Raw genomic sequence first — 19,564 nt, 5'->3', positions numbered from 1 at the left:
GAACTTAACCTCAGGAATTTAATTCCCCGTCGAATAAAAAAAAGTTTTTGTAAATCCGTTGAGAATTACTCAAGTTATCGTGTTATCAAGAAATGAACAAAGTGTGATAAAAATTTTCGAGTGTTTATCATCCGTAAGACCCTTGACTTTCAGTCAAGGGAATTTTGTCAAATGCATTTTAAATTTCAATAGAACAAAAGAAAACCGAGGTTCATAGTAAAATTGTAATTTTCCTAATGCAACAGTCGGTCTCGTTATTGGTAGGGTGTAATCACCCTTTTCTGACCGTTTGCTTCTCAGTATATAATCAACGTTTATATCGGCTCAAGAATGCATTCCATTCGAATTCATAAAGTGATTGACGAAATGATTTCGTTGTTTCGTCGTATCGGCATCTGGCATGGGCAAGACGCTGCTACAGTTAGTCAACAGAGATTGAAGCCAGTTTACTTCATCTATTACGTGTCCTTTTTCGCTTCATTTTCGATTGGAGCGCTTACAAAGGAGTCCCTGGATGAAAGCATTTTCTTAGCGGAAGTGGCTATCCTTATTACGGTTTTGATGACTAAACTTTGGCTGTTATTTTGGAAACAGAAGGAAATTATGGGATTGCTGAATCGAACGTGTGTCTTTTCAATTCGAGATGATGAAGAGTTGGCATTTTTCAATGACAAAGTGGACAAATTAATGAACTTGATGGTTGGATTCGGCTATGCTGCTGTCATTGCTATTACTGGAAATTCAATTTTCCCATTTATTGGAAAAGAGAAACGATTGATTGTGGATATTGCGTTTCCGTTGGATTGTAAAAATAGTGAAATCGGATTCTGGCTGGCGTACATTTTCTTTCTTACCGAAAATATTCTGTCATTGGCGGCGATGGTTATTGTAACCGCCATAATTTGGTACTTATTGCTGCATTGCTCCTTGAGATATAAAATTCTAGGGACGGATATAAGGAACATGGGACGAATCAAGGGTAAGGTAAAAACGACGGAAAAGGAACGACAGACCATTTTTCATCGGGACTTACTGGAGGCGATTAAGGGCCACCTTCACTTAAGAGAGTATGTGCACGTATATTACATGCTGTCGTGCTTGTTGAAAGCTTTCTCAATTTTTTAAAGAATAATCGACGAAGTGGAATCCTTTTTATCAAAATTATTTCTGTTACAATTCGCCATCAGCGCCATTTGTATTTGCAGTGGAATTTATTGCTTGGCATTCGTATGACCACCATCAATTCGTACAGCTTTGAACTCATTCGATTTAATCTTTCAGGATATCAGTGTCAACTTTTTGCAACTCTCTGTGCACGTTTATACGCTTATGTACATCATTGCTGAACTGTTTCTGATAACGTACTTCGGGAATGAGATTAAGCTGTACAGCAGCCATCTTACTTACAGTTTATTCGAATCCAACTGGGTCGACCAACTACTGGCAACCAAGAAATGCATACTCGTTTTTGGTGAATATTTGAAGCCATCGCATGAGGTGCTGATTGGTAAATTGTATCCACTAACTTTGGAGACATTTGTTAGGGTACGGTCATTGTTGCATGTACATTTTGTCGGTTTGGTGACGTTTTTCTTGCAGATTTTAAACTCATCTTACACCTTGTTCAACGTTTTACAAAACCTTAAAGAATAGCGATTGACGCAATAGTTTGATTGAGGATGTAGCCTGACACTAAACAGCTTTAGGAATCACTATACCGCGTAGAGATAGTCAAAAATGTACATTAGTGTTCACCATAAAGACTCGCTTACAATATCTAAAAGGTGTTGGCACGTTTTTGATTCATTGTGGATTTCTACGAGTTTGCTTAGTAAAAGTACATTCCTTCATTGTATCCATGTATCTTCGACCTCATTGCAAAACTGATGCTAGTAACTACAAGGTAGACGGGTTTTTTATGGTCAGATCTTCCTATTTTTCAATAACTAAAGCGTTGTTGTTTTTGGGCTCTTCATTTCGAAGTCCACCATGTCCAAAAGTCCAAAAATGTTTTGAGGAACGAAGGTAGTTGAAAGTTGAAGTAATAACGAGTGAACTGAGGAACATATATACAACTTTTTGACTTCATTCCCTTGTCCCACAATAAATTTGAATATTCGGATTCCGTACGAGTTCAACAAGCTGTCACGTCAAAATCGGTCAAGATTTGGACTCGATATTGAATTTTAAAGGATTTTCTGAGAATTTTCATTTTTTTTCGAGGGGTTCCGTTCTGGACATTTGGGATCATTCAAGTGGTGGTAGATTGATTTCTAAAAAAAATCTATGGCTCATTCGAGAACTCAAGGACTTTTAAGGTTTCTGAGGATTTGGGTGCTTCGATTCCGTTCTGGTAAACAAAAGAATGACGGACAGGATTAGGTGTTGCCTAGTAAAATATCTATAATTTCTTTGATCAACCCAAAAACTTACAAAATAACTAATATCTCAAAACCAATGAAGCTCGATTCAAAGCAAACTCCGTACGTGAATCAGGTGCTTTGCTCAATGCATTACCATCTCCGCAGCTTGGAACATATTAAATAAACAGTGAGTAACGTGTTGCATTGTCATTACGACTTGGTGCAACAATCGTTCAGCCTCATGTCTGTATTTTTGGAGCCAAAGTCAATAAATATGGGTACCATGGTTCATCGTGTAGTACCAGGGCTTATTATTGAGAATTTTTTAAGAATTTTTTAAGAATTTTTAAGAATTTTTCAGAATTTTTAGGAATTTTTCAGAATTTTTAAAGAATTTTTTAAGATTTTTTTTTGTTTTTGCTGTAAAAAAAATTCATGCAATTCATTTGCTAATTACGGTTATAAAATCGAACAATTCAAAATTTAATTTTATTGGATGAAGTTGTGTCTGATACGACCATTAATTTATGTGAAGACTCTTAGGTGGGTAAGGTCGCTTGACTGATGACTGAATAAGTTTTCCAATAATTGCAGTCCCAGTTTTCTTACCATTTTTAAATAAGCTGGTGTTTTTAAGAACACAAAATTAAAGACAGATGAAAAAGCGATACAAGAATGGTCTATTTGCTACATCATTAATTGTGTATCTCTTTTATTGCCACTGGCCGTTTGGAAAACTCAAAATTAATTTAATTTTCTGAAGAAACAAAGTGAGCTGTGAGTTGAAGGTTCAGAATGATATCAGAATGTATCACCTTACATGTGAACTTCATTAAATGAGTCTATAACCACCTTATTTGATATTGGATATTGGACTGGATAAACTTTATTTCCGTTAAAATTGGAAACAAAAAAACTGCCTCAAAAATCTTTCGAGTAAGTCGACTTACTCACATATTTGTCATCGTAAGGAATGCAAGCCAGATAGCGAATAGGGCAAGTATGGTATTTTTGGAAAGGTGCGGTTTCAGACTATGAGATGTAGTAGCAACTGAAGGTTTTCCCATCAGTGGATGAGCTAGACATGACCAGAAAGCTTCCCGATGGTGAAAAAATTAGTGAAAGTTGTCCACATTCACAACTTTCCACACATTTCCATTAAAAAATCTGAGAAATGTGGGCACCCAGAAGAAAGTTTTTTAAGATTTTTTGAAAAAATTGAAAAACCCACTCTCAGTTTTTTGATATGTTAAATGGGATGTGCTAGCCTTCATTTTAAGCCAATAAAATGAAAAATCGGTTGGGGTGCTCATTGACAAAACCATAAAATTGGACTTTGTTGCCTCACACTTACTCACAGCTACAACCTTTCGACCCGACGATACTTTTATTAGAATCGTCTGTCAATTATCTACAAACTACCATTAGATAAACCATCGGGGTAAAATTTTCTGAAATAGTCATGATTTTGAAATTTTGAAATTTTCTTAGAGTCGCCCCGAGCCGGAGAGGTTGTTTAAAAAAAACATCTTCAACGAAATGATCACTTTGAAATTCCCTATCGATAGCACCATAAACGTCCGGAAACAAAAATGGTGTGTCCGATTCCAAAAATTTTTCACCATATACGAACCTAACCTCATGATTTCATTCTCCATCGATTAAAACCAAAATTTTGAAAATCAGTAGGTAAAGAATTACTTGAGTTATCGCGGTAACAAGTGTACGGATGTTTTCTGTATTTAACGTTTTAAGCCAATGTAGAACATTTTCAAAATCATATTGAACTTGTCGTTACGGACATTTAAGGTTATTTTGCATAAACCCTGACTTTCAGTCAAGGGAGTAAACGAAAAATTTAATCATATTACAGTCGAAGAAATATAAGAAACTGGCAATACAATCCAATCAATACTATTTATCCCACATTCATTACCAATGTTACGATATTTATGTATGTATATGTATTATAACTTGTAAATCTCATGTGGATTAAATAACATCGTTGAAAAAACCGAAATCTATTTTTCTTCGACTGTAAATGCAAAATATTTTTTAAGAATTTTTTGAATTTTGAGAACTGAAATTCCCAATATAAGCCCTGTCGTGTAGCAAAGCGAGTGATACGAATCCACGGCATGCTATTGGAAATAACATCCTACAACGTGCACTGACAGCCGATGGAGAAAAAACTGAACGGATTAACACTAATACCGTGGGCGAGAGGAAAATCGTTGCTGTGGGATTTTACGTTCTTACTTGAATTCGTCGTCACGAAATGCTGGTTCTAAGAAGAGCTGAGTCTAAAAAGATAGATCATTACTCTCACTTGGCTTCGTCGCCACTGAGACGTCTGGTGTTTTCTGAAAATTGGGATTGGAATTGATCAAGATAAAAGCAAAATCACGTACCTCATTCAACGAATTAGCATCGCTATCCCGGTAAAAGGGGAATGTAGCATCGATTTTGGGAACTATTCCGCCTTCGAAGGACTTAAGCGAAATATTCTATTTGTAATTTCGGATGATTATTAAATAAAAGCATATCTCAAATGGTGATATGAACACAATGAACTAAATCCCATACAAGTAACGAACTTTCGATAATGTTTTAAACATTCCAATTTATTCCACAAGAATCGTACGCCATTTCACCACTGATAGTCCAGTCAATCAAATAATTTATTAATCGATAACAATTGAAGTACAAATTATGCGGCCACTTTCAAACTATTAATGACATCAATGCCATGATTTGTGTTATGGATCTTGGTGTCGTTTGTGACGATCTCCGTTCTAGCAGTTGGGACAATGACTCTGCTGACTCTATTGTACAATTGTACAGTGTCTTTCAATAAAACAGTTTAGACTTAAAGAATTCGTGAAGAGTTCGCAAAAGGGCAGTGAAGCCTGTTAAGAAGGTGAAACGTTTTAAAACCAAAAAAAAACAGTTTCGATCTTTTACTTTTGAGGTTTTCGTTGTAGCCATTCTTTAAACTTAGGATTTACTTTTTTCAGTCCCATAAGCAGCAAGGGACCGTCCAGATATTAATTTGTTGGTGTTGACCAAATAGTTCAGATTTTAAGTATAAACTTAAGTATAAACTTGGGTTCAAGAGTAGATAATAATTGCAACTGTTTCTGTGGGTTATATATATTATGCACCTGTTGCCAAGATTGATATTTTGACGTGTGGGACATTATTGCCCTAGCCGAAGGCGTAAGCTATAATGTCTACACGTCAAAATAACAGTCTGGCAATAGGTGCATATCATATTTTATCTGTCGAGAACAGATATATCGAGATAAACAAAAACTCCCTAGAGGGATAAGCTCGAGATTATCGTTCTAGGCAGATAATAAATATTATGCACGTATGACAAAGCGGTCGAGGCTTGCCGAGACGGCTTGTCATACGTGCATATTCTTTTTTATTGCATTCGCGGTGTCATTCCCCGAAAAATTACTTATCTAGAGCGCTAATCCATACATTAATAGGTTGCTGTCAAAACAGTCATATGTTGTTGTCTCGTTTTCGCTCATGCAATAAAGCATTGTATTTCATCCTGCTTCATATGAAATAAAGTACTATTATCGCATAAGCGAAAACGAGACAACAAGATATGCGAATGACACTTTGACAATTTACAGAAGTATAATGTTTATTTATATATCCTAGGTGAATAATTTTTTCGGGGAATCACACCGCGTATGCGATAATATATATTACACACTTGTCACGAAGAAGTCGAGGCTTGCAGAGACTGATAGTGACAAGTGTGTACTCTATTTTATCACATAAGCGAAAACGAGACAACAACATAGAACTGAAGTGTAATTTTTGAATTAAACTTCTTAATTTTGACATCCGAACACCGCGCGTATGGGATAAAAAGTTTTATCGCATACGCGGTGTGATTCCCCGAAAAAATTATTCACCTAGGATATGTAAACAAACATTATACTTCTGTAAATTGTCAAAGTGTCATTCGCATATCTTGTTGTCTCGTTTTCGCTTATGCGATAAAAAAGAATATGCACGTATGACAAGCCGTCTCGGCAAGCCTCGACCGCCTTGTCATACGTGCATAATATTTATTAACTCTTTCGGTATACGTAACATATGGACGCTCCCCAAGCATTAGCATTGATTACATAAACGTGTAACAAATTCAAAATGTAAATGTTCATATTGTTGTAAATATAAGTGGCGAGTGCGAGCCGTTTCAATAATCGATATTGTTGCTACTCAATATTTATATCAACTCAAGGATGCATTCCATTCGAATTCATAAAGTGATCGACGAAATGATTTCTCTATTTCGTCGTATCGGCATCTGGCATGGGCAAGACGCTGCTACAGTTAGTCAACAGAGACTAAAGTCATTTTACTTCATCTATTACCTCTCCTTTTTCGCTTCATTTTCGATTGGAGCGGTTAAAAAGGAGTCCCTAGATGAAAGCATTTTCTTAGCGGAAGTGGCCATCATTATTACAGTTTTGACGACTAAAATTTGGATGCTGCTTTGGAAACAGAAGGAAATTATGGAATTGCTGAATCGAACGTGTGTCTTCTTAATTCGAGATGATGAAGAGTTAGCATTTTTCAATGACAAAGTGGAAAAATTAATCAAAATTGTGGTTCTATTCGGCTATGTTACTGCTGTTGCTATTTCGGGAAATTCAATTTTTCCCTTTATTGGGAAACAGAAACGACTGATTGTGGATATTGCGTTTCCGTTGGATTGTAAAAATAGTGAAATCGGATTCTGGCTGGCGTACTTTTTCTTTCTTACCGAAAATATTCTGTCATTCCCGGCGATAGTTATTGTGACCGCCATAATTTGGTACTTATTGCTGCATTGCTCCTTGAGATATAAAATTCTAGGGACGGATATAAGGAACATGGGACGAATCAAGGGTAAGGTAAATACGATGGAAAAGGAACGACAGACCATTTTTTATCAGGACTTACTGAAGACGATTAAGGACCAGCTTCATTTAAAAGAGTATGTCCACCAAGTATATATCAAACACTGTCGTGCCTGCTGAAAAGTCTTTCAATTTTTTAGAATAATCGACGAAGTGGAATCATTTTTATCGAAACTTTTTCTGTTACAATTCTCCACCAGCGCCGTCTGTATTTGCAGTGCAATTTATTGTTTGGCATTCGTATAATCTCCACCAATTTCTACAACTTCGAACTAATTCGAGTCTATCTTTCAGGATATCAGTGTCAACTTTGTTCAACGCTTAGTGCATGTCTATTCGCTTATTTACAGCATTGCTGAACTGTTTATGATAACGTACTTCGGGAATGAGATTAAGCTGTACAGCAGCCGTCTTACCTACAGTTTATTCGAATCGAACTGGGTCGACCAACCACTGGCAACCAAGAAATGCATAATAGTTTTTGGTGAATATTTGAAGCGATCGGATGAGATGCTAATCGGCAAATTGTATCCACTAACTTTGGAGACATTTGTTAGAGTACGGTTTTCTTTGTTGCACATTGTTTCGGTTTGGTGATGGCCACTTTTTTATTGCAGATTTTAAACTCGTCGTACACCTTGTTCCACCTTTTAAAAAACCTTAAACAATAGTGATGGATGCTGCATTGCTGCAAAGACTTAGGACTATGTTTTCCATGTATGCTGGAGCTGTGTCACAGCCGCTAACCCAAAGAGGTCATATCCAAAAATCCCTCAACATATTGTCGAAATTACATTTTCAAATAAATTAACTTGATTTAGTTAGAGGAGAGATAATTCCAGAAAAATTTGCTTGATCTGGATCGATTCACAACATATTGTCGAAATCATGGCCCTACGTTAGTGAAGTACCGTGACGCAAGTCCGGTTCCACTGAAAAATTTGACCAAAAAAGTTTTTCGTAGGACTGAGGATCATATATAAAACACTTTTTTGACTTTTCCCCCTTTGCTCCTACTACCCCCAAAGTATTTTATTCGTAATCTGGGCGTCCATACGAGTTCAACGAGCCTCATAAGGATAAGATTTGGTCGAGATATTAAATTTCAAAACTTGGAAATTTGTAGAAATTTGTATGAAGAAATGGATTTGTCAAGGACGTAATTCTGAGACACTAATTTGAGGGAATTTTCATAAAAGCTTATAATTTCGGAGCTATGAGAGTGTTAAGCTATGGGACCTATAACTCACATTCTAGCTATGAGCGTTTTAAGTGCGTCAAATTTTTGATTTTCGTCAAAGTTTTGATTTCCGTCAAAGTTTTGATTTTCGTCAAATTTTCGATTTTCATCAAATTTTCGAATTTCGTCAAATTTTCGATTTTTGTTAAATGAAAGCTGAGAGAAGGGCTGGAAGGTTCAGATCAAAGAGAAAGTAACTTTATTACAAATCATTCTACATAACCAATGAACCATACATAAGAAACGATAAAAAAAAAATAAAAGGAAAAGCAACAACTATTGAAGTAAATGAACTTCGTCCAGCTTGGTACTCTTTGGGATGCTAGAAATGACACACATAGCATTGCCGCGCTGTATGGATAAAGAAAACCTCTGAAACAGATAATAAAAGAGAAACTTATACAGTTTCGTAAGAGATTTTTTTCTTTCAAACTTCACAATATGATTGTCTATTATCTGCGACCAAATTCTAAAAAATCACAACTTTCAAAAGAGCTGATATCGCGCAAAACCACTTACAGTGACCAACTTATCATTTCTCTGGGTGTAGTGGAATTAAATTTTCTTTCCACGTCTCTATGACTGTTTGAAAATCACGTCTTTTCAACTTTAGCATGTCTCTGCCGGCTTCACTTGCACTTAGGGTGCCAACTTTTTGTACAATTGTTATTATATTTTCAGGCACTTTCGATTGAAACCACAACCAGTTTTCCACCACTCTCTCTGTATACAGGATGGGCTATGCACCAATGTCACTGACGGTACGGATGAAAGTCCAAAATTTTTGTGGAACCTTGTTCAGGGCTCCGAGTTGACTAATAATATCCAAAAATATCAAAAGTGCATCGAAATGCTCAGTTAAAATTCATTCAACCGTGGATAGGTTCTTCAAATGAAACAAATTTTCCTTGTCTTTTCTATAGAATTTATTTTCCATTTTTTTTCAACATTTTCAATTTTTTTATACAAAGTTAATGAGTGTTACGTTTTTGATATTAGAGATTTTTTTTAAAGTGAATTCGGTTTGTTTGGATTAATTTAATCATTTGACTGATTTTTGCTATGCAATTTCTGTATATAACTATTGAGATTTTAAGTTGATGGTGACAAGAATAAATATAACGACAAAGTGTAGTGTGGTGCTCGAAAAAATATATTTTTGTTTGTTTACGGAAGTCGTCGCTTTGATATATAAATTGCACTATTATAGACTATAATAATCAACAATCGTGTATTGCTCAATTCTCATATTGCTGTGGTTGATTTGGTTTTTGTTGTAAAAATGGTTTAAAAAAAATTCTTCAAAGAATTTACCATTCTACAACGGAAGAAATCGCTGCGGCATCTCTGTTCTTGTAGTTGTAAATAATATTTTTCTATTTGAAAGAAGAAAAAAAACGAAATCTTTGTCTTTCGTTCGCAATAGGTCTAGGACGAGAGTTTGTTTTCTTTTCAGATTTTGTAAATTAAAAATTTTATTGTAAAATAAAAATTATCGTTTAAGATTAGCACACGTTATATTTAGTACGGTTAGTTTTGGTTTTATACTTTGAGAGCATTTTTCGTATTTTATAATATTTCGCCTAAAATTAAATATCTATAACAAAGTCGGTTCGTGGAAAGATTTTTGATACTTCACTTGGAATGTCGCTAATTCACACATTGCACCGACGTTTCGACCAGGAGTGAATTTCCTTTTATTAAATATTGCTTTTATTTTGCCATAAATAACTCTGGGCAAAATAAAATCTTTTGCGAAACACATTTCTATATCGAAAAGAGTAACTTTCTACGATAAATGAAGTTGAAAGCATCATCTGCAGGGGTATGAGAGTTTTTAGAAGTAACACTGAGATATTTGTCATATTCGTAAGATGTTGGGTTTTTTATAAGTGGAACCGTTGTGTGTTCATTTTCTCTACACAGAAATTCGAGCCCCCATGTATCATGTGCAACATCACTAAATGGGGTATCTCCGAAATCTCAGGAACTACTGAACCGATTTTGATAAACTTTTTTTTTCCCTGCGGAGACACTGTAGAGAAACTGATAAAAATCAGGTTGTTTCAAAATGTTTTTGTAGGTTAGAGACATTGAAATTTCAGCATGAATCTGCTTCAGATGTTTTACAGCTGATTCACGCACACAATCAAAACTGTTTAAGTGTCCTGTTTTTCAGTGTCACCAGCAGATGGAAATCATTAATAACTCTATCTAATTTCGCTGAAATTTATGTCGGTCGGGCTCCAAATTCATTACTTTTTACTACCTTTCAGGGAAAGAAAAGTTTATCAGAATCGTTTCAGTAGTTCCGGATATATCGAACATACGCCCATTAGTGATGCTGCCTACGATATATAGCGTATTCTCTTAGATCCAAGGCTGCTCAAGGTGTACAATAAGGCCTTTATATTTTTGATAAAATGTGAAAAAGTGGCTATATGGGCATCCTTCGAAAAAGGCTTAAAGACAGCTTCTGGCTCGGGCTATTCAAAAGAACGAATTTCCAAGCAAATAACGTAATGGACTATTTTGAAGTTACTTCACTTTCAACTTTTGCACTTTCGATCTCGGTTGGTAAATTTTGGTAAACTCAGTAAATTTTTCACTCCACTGACCGATGCGGTCTGACATATAGCAAAACTCATGTTCGAAAAATTGAAGTAAAATATTTGAAATCAATCTATTGAAACTTCGATCAAAAGAAGTACTAGATCCGATAGTATAGAATGATATGCTTGCCATCTGTTAAAGTATTTAAAATGAACCAGTGACAACAGTTTTTTTCTATTTCAACCGAGAAAGCAATTGGCTGTTCGTAGCAAAAGATATGAAGTAAAAAACATTTCTGAATTTTAGTCATGCCGAGCAGACAATTTTTCTTTTTTTAAATTTTTTACTCGAATCTTGAGACGACTGGTGTAAACTTTCGCAGTAAATGATTGTTACGCGACCTAATATTTCACGTTTTTTTTACAACTCACTACATTGGGGTAGCTGACCCTATTTTTGGGAAATAAATTTCTAGAAATATGTTTTTTCGTGCATCAAGTAAATTTTCAAAAATCTTTCCATTCATCGGACACTAACAATTGCTTTTTTTGCTTTTTTCGCATATATAATTTAACATTTTCAAAACGAAGCCTATCTACGACATATTTATTATATCAAAAAAACAAAAATTAAAAAGTAAAAACAAAACACACAAAATATATAAATTAATTCTCATGGCTTTTCTATCAATAAAAATCGCATCTGATATATATACCCTGAATGTAAAGTTTTGGACGATCAATTTGATGTTTGTTTGTTTGTTTATTTTGTGACATTCATTTCGTTCTATCGGTTCAAATCTTCTCCTAACACTCTGGCGCTACTTACAATCGATAAGTACACCGGAAACAAAAAATACAAAAAAATATTTTCAATTTTTTCACATACAACCATGTCTCCCCGTCCACCCCGAGAAACGATTTTCCCTCTCTACTTCCCCTTAGCACCAGAAAATTTAGTCGAACTGGCTGTGGTTGGACGCATAAAATTGCTAACCCGTTGAATCTTACCGTTTCCGATCTGTGACGACTGTGTCGGCGTTGATAAACGTGACGTTACTTTAGCGGCTGCGTTACTAATTTGACTTGATATGGGCGGCGATGTTAGTCGATTTGGTGTGACCGATAAACTTCTTCCGATGCTTTTGCCTGGTTTGTTGGCTGTTTGATTTTCTTTGAAACTGGTGCTTACGGACGATGATGATGTGTTCTTGGCTGGCGGTCGCCGGACGGTAGGGCCAATGCTTGATCCACTAGAGCTACTGCGACTCGGCGTACGTGATGTGATCCGGCCGATTGTGGAATTGTTTTGTAGCACCAATGGTTTCTTGTATACGCTTTTGTCAATGGTAACGGGTGATCGTTGCGACTTTAATGGCATATTTTTAACGGTATTTGTTGAAGCGGCACTGTTCAATGACGATCGTGAACTTCGTAGACTAGTCCTGGAGCTGCTTCTTTCAACGTCTCGTCTATTCTGATTTGTAACGCTGCTTTGTGAGTCGGTCTTTCGTAGCGAGTTTGTTCGTTTAACCAGAGCGCTTCGGATGGGTGTGGGTGCAGCTGCGATGCGTAATGATCGGCTTCTTTCCAAACTTTGTCGATTCCGTTCGAGCAGACTTTGCACGTACGGTTTCGTTATTGTCTTCTTCCTGGACGTATCGCTACTCGTCGTCGCTGCACTATCCGACGAGGTCATGCGCAATGGGCGAATACGTTTACCGTCGGTTGGTTCGTTATTCGACGATGTGCTGTCTTTTCCATGGGACGGTGTGTCAGAGACGAGCGATTGTGTCTCTTCGAAGCCTTCGTCGTTCAGCTCGTGATGATTTAATGATTTGGTTGGAATGGTTTTGTCTTTAAGTATGTCACGCGGTGGCGACCAGACCCGTTCAGGAGTCTCCGTTGGTGACTTCAGATTTCTAATCGCTTCACGAACATCTTCTTGGTTGATCGAGCTGATATTTCTGCCAACCTTTCCGACTCTGGACAAAACCTGAATGGGGCTCAGCTTTGGATTATCTTCTTTATCCAAACTTTTCAGTCTTTCTTGCCACCGTTTCAGGCGCGCATCTTTATCCTCAATTTTCGGCAGAGTAATTTTGTCCAAGTCATCCTCCAACTTCGATTTGCTGGAGTATTTGTTGGTGTCCTTTTCGGCACTAGCATCTGGCGTTCCGTCGCCACGTTCCTCATTGCCACTACTATAGTCAGTTGGACGCTTGTACCGTCGTGTTCTACGTGCTATCGAATGTCTGTCGAATTGTCCAAGCGGTTCTGCTTCGGTGATAACCTTAGCATTGTCCAACTCTTCTTCTTCACGTCGTTTCGAATTTTCTTCAACTGTTTGCCGGTGTAGTGGTCTCGGGCTCTGTAATTTTCGACAAGGATTACTTGACGCCTTGTTTTCAGTGCTGATATTCCTTCTGGTCGATGGTGGTGTTTCGATATTTTCGGAATCGATTTCAATTTTATCCTCCGCACCGCTCGACGTCAGTCTTCTCACTCGCCGTGGTGCATTCGGCGTATCCAGCACCGATGTGGGCTGTGTCGTAATGGGCGGAATGTCGTTTGTAGGACGAATATAGATCGAATGATGATCGCTTGTCACTGCATCACTACCACTCGATATACTGAGAGATTTTGAATCCACCTCCGGTGAATCAGACGGACGACGAATGTAGATTTGTAATTTATCACTAGCTGGACGTTCTCCCAATTGCTGTATGACGTTCTTCCGGCGATCTTCTTCTATAATCGATTGTAATGGACTGTTTGCTGCTGAACTGATGCCTTCGCGTGAACGCTGTCGAGACAAGCGCAAAAATGAGTCGGTATTTTCGGAACTGTTCGGTACGTTAAGATTCGATTTTCTCCATGCCGATTTGTCGCGCGGTGTGCGTGGTTGAGCATCTTCTATCGCCTCGATGGTTCCGACTACATCAAGGGTTGTAGACGGCTTCCAATCCGGATAGACACGCTTGTATGTGTCATGCGCAGCGAAAGAAGATGTTGGTGTCGGTGCCGCTTTCTCTTCGGGCAAGGGATCGAGCTTGCTTCGTTCGGTTTCTGAAATGAAATTGAATTTGCAGGAATGTGGCATGGTGGCGAGTGATGGTCGATTGTGTTACCTGAATCGTTTTCAAAAGATCGCCTGTTCGTAGCAAGTCGTCTAGCCCTGCGACGATACTCTTCGTTTTGTTTTTCGTCTTGTTCGTTGGCCTGTAGCCATGATTCGATCTTTTGGCGCCATTCTCTGGAAATTCTGGTTAGCAAATCGGAAGAGAAATTTGTTGGCGAGTTAGTTTGGTGTGTTGTGTGTAAACTTGTGTTTTTCCGGAAGCAAATGATTGCGAGCGAGTTATGGGAATGACAACTGACTTGTATTGTAGGGGAAGATTTACTTTTGATAGAATTTGAAGCAAAAAAGTTTGAGGCCGGAAAGGTCTGGACTTAAGGACATTACTGCCCGAAGAAAAGTATGAAGTGAAAGTCGGAACAAAGAGGCAGAAGTGTTCTTTTGGTTGTTAGTACTGATTGTTGTCACATACCTCGGTTTAGCTTCTTCCGCTGGCAGTTGCTTTGTTTCAACCAACGGAGACGGGGAATTCGGCCCTGGAACCAGAAATAATTTTTTTAACTAAAATCTTATAAAACAATCTTTATCTTTCATTACGTTCTCGATCTGCACCAAAGTCTATGTTCAGCAAATCCGGACGCTTTTTATTCCCACTGCCCGACCGAGCCCGTCTAGCCCAAGATCGATCTGAAAAAATGTTCCGTTAGAATCTCTCCCTATTTTCGTTTCGAAATCGTCCCGTTACCTAAACTGCCATACGACGACGGTTTACGTTCTCTGGCACCATTATCGTGACCCGACGACCGCAAAAAGTCCATCAGACTTCCATCATCTTCTTCCGATAAGACTCGACTTCTGCGTCGCCGGAGACTACCTGTTGGGGTTATGTCCGGTGATGCTGTATCTTCGCGCAGCAACGAATCACCGGTACTGTTGAACGATCCCATTCGTCGGCGTGTCATTGCTGGACTGCCACGCATATCGAATTGCGATGGATCAAGTAATAAACTGTTTTCGGAGTCGGACACTGGGGTTCCGGCTTGACTAGCTGTATAGGAAGAGAAAATTGTGTGAGGAAAATAGCATCGACATCCGTCGTCCCAACAACTTACTTCTAGCTCTTTTGGCCAATTGCTCTTCTCGTTGCTTTCGTCGTATTGTTGCTTGCTCCTTTAATTAGTGGGAAATGAATGAAAGTTAGCGGAGAAACGATATTGAATGGAAGATTGACTGCAAAAGTACCTCTTGCATGCGTCGTCTTTCGTTTTCGTTGACAGCCTGTTTGAATTTCTCACAAAAATTATGGAATATTTTGAAGCATTCTTCCAGTTTAAAGCTGCTAGGATCTTCACAGAAGAATTCGGAGAGTTGTATTCGCAGTGCTTCAACTTCTTTCATACCACGTTGTAGCATGGATACTTCACGTTCGGCGACCTTTACGAAATCAAAATTATTTTCTCAAAATTGGTTTCTTTCAATGAACATTTTTCTGCTTCGATTCTCACCTGCAAAAATTCGGTCATTTGACTTTTCACGTCCTGCTCCGTCGTTGGCAGTTCGATTTGTTTTTTAATATTTTTAATTCTTGTGTCCAGTGCGGTTATTTCATTGTTTATTTGGTCGACAGTCGTCCTAATGAGCAAACAAAATTTGTATTAGACGACTGATCGGCAAAGTATCCCCGGTGCAACAACTCACTTGGAAGCATTTTCCAGTGTCGTCAGTTTCTCGGGAAACGTTAGCAGCTCTCGATTTTTCTTTCCCGCCTGCAGCGCAACAAAATGAATCAGATTCATTCCCGGCTTATTCGCTCTGATATCGGTAAGCTTTTGCAACGAGGACAATTTCACACCAACAGCATTGCCAGCATATCCGCCAGCGTTGAGGAAATTTCCCGCCACTACAACCATGTACAGGACCTCTCGCAGTAGAGTGTTGGTGGTAAGATCTGAGTGATTTGAGAGGATTATAATGGGCAAATTGATTGCGGACAATAAACTGTACCTTCCCCGGCGAATAACATTGCATTGATGCATGGCTCTAAGTAGCTCATATTTGTGGCGAATTCTTCCTTCAGCAGCATTCCCTCAATGCGTAGCTTGTAGCTGAAAGAGAATTTGTTAGCATGAAAGGGAAAGGCAAATTTTCATTGATGCTGTTCTCACTTGGTCACTTGAAGCAGTTGCAGTAGAAATTTCTCAGCATTACCCAACCGTTGAATGTCTCCATCAAATGATTTCAGCAAGGCCAACTCATCAACTTCGGGCAGAATTTTCAGGAAGCCTCTCAACTTCTCAGCCCCAATATCGTCATGATCGCCGTCTTTGATTAGTTGGATGATTTCTTCGTTGGATCTGCAGTAACATAAAATTTTGGATTCGTTTTCACTTATCCAGAACTAACTTTCCAATATTGACTTACGTTCTAAATTGCTTCAAGAAGATGTTAACGTTCAGACTTCGTTTGCCATCCAGTAATGTAATCTCCGAATTCTCCTTCCTAGCCTTTCGCTCTGGCGTATCCACATTATCTCGTCCCAGCTTCGGTGAGCCTTGAGTATTGGTTGCTTGCTGACAAAATAGTCCCTCCATTTCGCCCCAGTCCAAATCAGTCATCGGACTATCCTGATGCGAATCAGCCACAATTGTCCATATGTTGTGCTTGCCAACAACTTTATTGGGTGGAATTTTGTTCCAGTTGATTGTCTTCATTTTCGCTTTAGGCAATGGTGTCTCTTGTTGTGGCAGCAATTTTGCTGGATCGATACTCGGTTCCGGGGTTTTTGGTCGATTCGTTAGCGAACTATTTGCGCTGCTGTTCGGTGTTAACAGGCTTGGTGCTGGTGGAGGAATTGGTGCTGTTGAATTGTTGCTATTTGACATTGGTGGAGGCGGTGGAGGGATACAAGGTAATGGCGGCGGAATTGGCGGTGCTGATGGTGCATCAATGTTACTGTGTGGTGGTGGTATTGGAGGTGGAATCGGAATTCCCGTATTTGGTGCAATAGACTGTTTCCGACTCGGACTAGACGCTTCGCCGCGACAATGTGGACACGAAAATTTCTGCACACTTGGCGCTCGTAGCAAACGCGTCGAATCTTCCCGATTCTCCAGCAGTGTGGCACGATGCACTAACGTTTCGGTTGTGTCCCATATAATGTCACTGATGGCCTCTTTCGGATCGATGCGTAGCAAATGCTGTAAAATACTAAGAAATGGTATCTCCTGCGGAGTGTCCGCCACTTGACGCAATATGGCATAAAATACATCAAGATGGGAATTTAGATTGATTCCGTCCGGTCCCTGTAGACTTTGCGCTTCGTCGCATTCTCGTTGTTCGTCAAATACGTCAAGCTGTACGGCAATATCAGCAATTGTTCCCGACAAGCGTCTGAAAAATTATTTAAGTGTAAACAAAATGTGAAACTGTTATGGAAGTGAGCAATTAACGAGTTCAGTAGTATACACATAGAGGAATGCACAACTGACTGTCGACCTAATGTTCTCATAATGTTACGTTCAGTTCAATTCGCTCAATCACTCAACAACATGGTAACCAAAATATTCGCTTATGCATCGATCGAAAAACAAATCGAGCTTAACTCCTATACCACCTGACCTACATTAATAATTTCTCAGTTACGTGTTCCACCATACAACCGTTGTTGTTAATTGAATCGTTGTGCTCTACGTTTCTATGAATTCTTTAACATTTTTGGTCGAAATATGAGAACCCCAACACCAGTCTCGTCTTAATAATAATTCTTTCGTCAACTAACCTCAAACGAAAAGATCAATTTATGCAAAACAACTTGTCCAGAATTGAACACGGTGACAGCTTTTCCATAACGAAAATTCAATTCGTAATAAAATGTAGTCGTGTTTTAGCACAATAAATTAGTTCCACCCGGAAGAACAACAATTGGAAAATTCGGTGTGTGTAACGCAACAAAAGGTAAAATAAAAATGCCGATTCATTGGCCTAAACAGCCACAATTATTGATCTCTGTCACTATTATTATTATTAGCCCCATTTGACGCATTATGGAAAACACTTTATAAATTCACCACCGAACTGAATACCAAACTGTAATTAACAACCATACACAGCAGTAATTCAACCACTTCTTTGTTGCTTTTTTTCGAAACTTTATTGGCTGACTGAATTTGTATCCCGTGTCCCGAACAAAAAATATTCACGGAACGTTAACCAGTTCTTTTATCGAAATAATTTTTTTTTTAAGAGTTAAGTTTCATGTACAGAAATTAGAGAAAGAATTTTTCCAAATGAAAATGCAGCAATCGTGTTTTCCGAACAATATATAATGGAACTTCAATTCCGTATGTATAAGAGGCGAGATTATCATCGAAAGAGAGAGCATACACTGAAAATGAAAACAGTGCGGATAGGGGAACATGTCCAATAAAATGTTGGAAAAATTGAGAGTAAAATTCTGTTGACGGAAATCTAGCTGTTTTACACGTGCTGCGTGCGCACTATTACAGCTATGCATACGGATCTTAACACAAGGCCTTTCCTCGTTCGTGCAGTCGGTGAATTAATGTACATAGAATGGCTGAGCTGTTTCAGTGGCAGGACAGAAAAAGAGAATTTATTTATGTGGAATGGGGCGTCAGTCTGCCTCATAGTTTTGTGTTCGTCTGTCCCTATGATAGTAGACGATAGTTAATTTGAACATTAAAAAATTTATGGCAATTGCTTTCAGACAGCCAACTGCCAAGAGCCAATTACGTACGGATAGCTCAACCTTTTTAGAAATTCTGTTTGAACTGCTCGGTAGCTATAACAATATGTTTGGCGACATTTTTGATCAATAGAATAGAATGTCCTAAAACAGTGTAAAATCCAAGATATCACAATATATCGATTAAATCAGTTACTTCTTTTGTTTCAAGTGTCGCTTAGCGTTTTTGTTATCAAATCTTTTACTTCTTTAGTGTAGCAGTGCGTTTCATTATATATATGTGTATATCAGTCGAAGGACACCGTGTATTATTTGTGTCATCTTTGCCGATAACAGGTGTGCTTTCTAAGTTTTTGATCTCTTTAACCAAGGTTACATTTGAGAGATTATAGGAAAGAGATGTCGTTAACGTTGTGGTACATCGACGAATAGTTTGCAAAATCAAAAGTCTAAACCATAATGATCGAACTCAAGTGTAACCGATGCACTTGCATAATTCTTTCACGCATTCCATCGCAATTAATACCATTGAGGTGCGCATCACAATCTAAATTACGAAATTATTTCAAGCTGTAACCAAATTCTGAAACACAGAGTGAAGTAACTATGTCCGCTAAAATGCCACCAACAATATTTATCGTCACTCCGAAAACCTATCACCTTTTCTCGCAATCACATTGGGGTGTGTCTCGAG

The 19,564-nt window shown here is 38.2% G+C and overlaps 2 protein-coding genes across 5 annotated transcripts in view; one reads left to right on the top strand and one right to left on the bottom strand.

The window, feature by feature from the left end:
- Window positions 1–330: 330 nt before the first annotated feature.
- LOC119078147 (odorant receptor 94b-like) lies at window positions 331–7,965 on the top strand. The gene is made up of 4 exons (XM_037185622.1): window positions 331–1,067; window positions 1,128–1,227; window positions 7,589–7,852; window positions 7,912–7,965. The coding sequence occupies exons 1-4, from the start codon at window positions 331–333 to the stop codon at window positions 7,963–7,965; spliced, it is 1,155 nt and encodes a 384-aa protein (XP_037041517.1).
- Window positions 7,966–9,489: 1,524 nt separating this feature from the next.
- Window positions 9,490–19,564, bottom strand: part of LOC119077846 — a 57,479-nt gene continuing 47,404 nt past the window's right edge. For 3 of the 4 annotated variants that reach the window (XM_037185166.1, XM_037185167.1, XM_037185168.1), the window contains 12 exons: window positions 16,587–17,555; window positions 16,331–16,519; window positions 16,170–16,270; window positions 15,864–16,113; window positions 15,671–15,797; window positions 15,408–15,599; window positions 15,278–15,335; window positions 14,911–15,213; window positions 14,763–14,852; window positions 14,638–14,701; window positions 14,218–14,351; window positions 9,490–14,155 (listed from right to left, as the gene is read on the bottom strand). In XM_037185166.1, the coding sequence (XP_037041061.1) occupies window positions 12,018–14,155; window positions 14,218–14,351; window positions 14,638–14,701; window positions 14,763–14,852; window positions 14,911–15,213; window positions 15,278–15,335; window positions 15,408–15,599; window positions 15,671–15,797; window positions 15,864–16,113; window positions 16,170–16,270; window positions 16,331–16,519; window positions 16,587–17,555 (4,615 nt within the window). In that variant the 3' untranslated portion in view covers window positions 9,490–12,017. The remainder of the gene's footprint in view (window positions 14,156–14,217; window positions 14,352–14,637; window positions 14,702–14,762; window positions 14,853–14,910; window positions 15,214–15,277; window positions 15,336–15,407; window positions 15,600–15,670; window positions 15,798–15,863; window positions 16,114–16,169; window positions 16,271–16,330; window positions 16,520–16,586; window positions 17,556–19,564) is intronic. The other variant, XM_037185170.1, reaches the window with a different exon arrangement.

This window comes from Bradysia coprophila, unplaced genomic scaffold, assembly GCF_014529535.1.
Source record: "Bradysia coprophila strain Holo2 unplaced genomic scaffold, BU_Bcop_v1 contig_24, whole genome shotgun sequence".
Taxonomy (NCBI): domain Eukaryota; kingdom Metazoa; phylum Arthropoda; class Insecta; order Diptera; family Sciaridae; genus Bradysia; species Bradysia coprophila.
The sequence above is the reverse complement of the archived record's forward strand: the minus strand, read 5'-3'. Positions and strand labels throughout refer to the sequence as shown.

Coding starts and splice junctions, on each gene's coding strand:
- LOC119078147 (XM_037185622.1), top strand. CDS start 331: ATGCATTCCATTCGAATTCATAAAGTGATTGACGAAATGATTTCGTTG. Junction 1,068..1,127: donor GGCCACCTTCACTTAAGAGA/GTATGTGCACGT, acceptor AATTTTTTAAAG/AATAATCGACGAAGTGGAAT. Junction 1,228..7,588: donor GAATTTATTGCTTGGCATTC/GTATGACCACCA, acceptor TCTATCTTTCAG/GATATCAGTGTCAACTTTGT.